Source organism: Priapulus caudatus, unplaced genomic scaffold (assembly GCF_000485595.1).
Source record: "Priapulus caudatus unplaced genomic scaffold, Priapulus_caudatus-5.0.1 Scaffold581, whole genome shotgun sequence".
NCBI lineage: Eukaryota > Metazoa > Priapulida > Priapulimorpha > Priapulimorphida > Priapulidae > Priapulus > Priapulus caudatus.
In genome coordinates, this window is record NW_014577642.1 from 135,781 (window position 1) to 138,192 (window position 2,412).

Consider the following 2,412-nt stretch of genomic DNA (forward strand, 5'->3'; position numbering starts at 1 on the left):
CTCGAGCCAAATCTGGCACGGGCCTAATTAGGCTCGGGCCAAAAACGTCCGTGTGAACGCGCCTTATAGTGTGTGATGACTGATGTGTTGGTGATGTTGTAGGAGGCTGAGAAGCTGCTGCAGGACCACCAGGCCTACAAGGAAGAGATCGACGCGTACGCAGACGACTACGCCAAGCTGCGTGAGACGGGAGAGCAGATCACTGCCGACCAGACCGACCCACAGTACATCTTCCTCAGACAGGTAGGAGGGTTGTTTACTATGGTATATTTTCCTCAGACAGGTAATAAACATGGGGGTCGTCTACTATGTTATATCTTCCTCAGACATGTAATAAACATGGGGGTCGTCTACTATAGTATATTTTTCTCAGACAGGTAATGAAGGTGAGGTCGCCTCCCACAGTACATCTTCCTAAGACAAGAATTGTCTTCCAGAGCACGTACCCCTCTCCCTCCTTTCCTTCTCTCCATCTCCCTCCTTTCCTTCTCTCCATCTCTCTCCCTTTGCCTCTCCTCTCAGCCTCTCTAACTCTCTTTCTCCCTCTCTCCTTCTCTCCATCTCTCTCTCCTCTCCTCTCTATCTGCATCTCCCTCTCCCTCTATCCCTCTCTCTCAGCCTAGCTACCTCTCTCTCCTCTTGCTCTCTCCCTCTCCTCTCAGCCTCTCTAACCTCTCTCTCTCTCTCTCTGTGTACTCGCAGCGTCTCGAGGCCCTGAACGACGGCTGGGAGCAGCTGCATCAGATGTGGGACAAGCAGCAGCGCTTCCTTGCCGAAGCCCTCAACCTGCAGGTGTTCCTGCGTGACGCCAAGCAGGCTGAGACCATCCTCAACCGCCAGGACAACTTCCTAGCCAAGGAAGAGTTGCCGGTGAGCAGTGCACGGGCGCGCAGGAGGAGTGGTCAGTGAGTGAGTGGGGGCGGGTGAGTGCGCGGGCGCGCAGGGGGAGTGGTCAGTGAGTGAGTGGGGGCGGGTGAGTGCGCGGGCGCGCAGGGGGAGTGGTCAGTGAGTGAGTGGGGGCGGGTGAGTACGCGGGCACGCAGGGGGAGTGGTCAGTGAGTGAGTGGGGCGGGTGAGTGCTCGGGCGCGCAGGGGGAGTGGTCAGTGAGTGAGTGGGGCGGGGCGTTAATTTGAGTGGGGGCGGGTGCGGGGCTCTATATCGTTATTTACTCTGTAGGTTTACGAAGTAAAGCCTGAGCTTACCTAATCACGACGTAGCCTGACGTAATTTACAAATGACCGTATTATAGAATATTATCATTTGTTTCAGTTTGTCGCGTGACGTAATTGTCAATGTGTTTAAACCATAAATAAAAATACAAATAAAAGATAAAAATAAAATTCTAAATCCAAATCTAATGTTAAACGTAAACATATGAATATATCTCGTGGCGTGTAGACTTCGCTGGAGCAGGCGGAGGCAGCGGTGAAGAGCTACGAGGCGTTCATCAACACGATGGACGCTAACGAGGAGAAGATCAACTCGGTCGTGCAGTCCGGACAGCTGCTGTGTCAGGAGGACCACTACGATGCCGACCGCATCTACAAGAAGACTGAGAACATGCAGCAGAGGTACGCTCGCTTGTTTTTATTCTTACCCGTGATGCACTGCTCCTGCAGCGGAGAGCGAACTCGCGCGCATGCACACTTGTTTATTTACTATAGTGCACCGCTCGTGTTCCGCACATGTTGTGCTTGTTTCTTACCCGTAATGCACAACTCGTGCAGTGAAAATGCACATTCGCTTTTTTTCTCGTTGATCGCCTCTCTCTCACTGACCACCTCCCTCTCACTCACCACCTCTCTCTCACTGACCGCCTCCCTCTCACTCACCGCCTCTCTCTCATTGATCGCCTCTCTCTCACTCACCGCCTCTCTCTATCATTGACCGCCTCTCTCTCTCTCACCCCCTCTCTCTCTCACCGCCTCTCTCTCGTTAACCGCCTCTCTTTATCATTGACTGCCTCCCTCTCACTCACCGCCTCTCTATCATTGACCGCCTCTCTCTCTCTCACCCCCTCTCTCTCTCACCGCCTCTCTCTCGTTAACCGCCTCTCTTTATCATTGACTGCCTCCCTCTCACTCACCGCCTCTCTATCATTGACCGCCTCTCTCTCACTGCCTCTCTTTATCATTGACTGCCTCCCTCTCACTCACCGCCTCTCTCTTATTGACCGCCTCTCTCTCACTGCCTCTCTTTATCATTGACCGCCTCTCTTTCTCTCACCGCCTCTCTCTCATTGACCGCCTCTCTCTCAACGCCTCTCTTTATCATTGACTGCCTCCTTCTCACTTACCGCCTCTCTCTCACTGCCTCTCTCTATCATTGACTGCCTCCCTCTCACTCACCGCCTCTCTCTCATTGACCGCCTCTCTCGCTGACCGCCTCTTTCACTCCCTCTCTTTATCATT

The 2,412-nt window shown here is 53.2% G+C and overlaps 1 protein-coding gene across 1 annotated transcript in view; it reads left to right on the plus strand.

Moving 5' to 3' along the window:
- Positions 1 to 2,412, plus strand: part of LOC106811844 (spectrin beta chain-like) — a gene marked incomplete in the record, with an annotated part of 83,058 nt that overhangs the window by 49,861 nt on the left and 30,785 nt on the right. Inside the window, 3 exon segments of the mRNA XM_014815567.1 lie at positions 103 to 243; positions 703 to 870; positions 1,400 to 1,727. Coding sequence (XP_014671053.1) covers positions 103 to 243; positions 703 to 870; positions 1,400 to 1,727 — 637 coding nt within the window.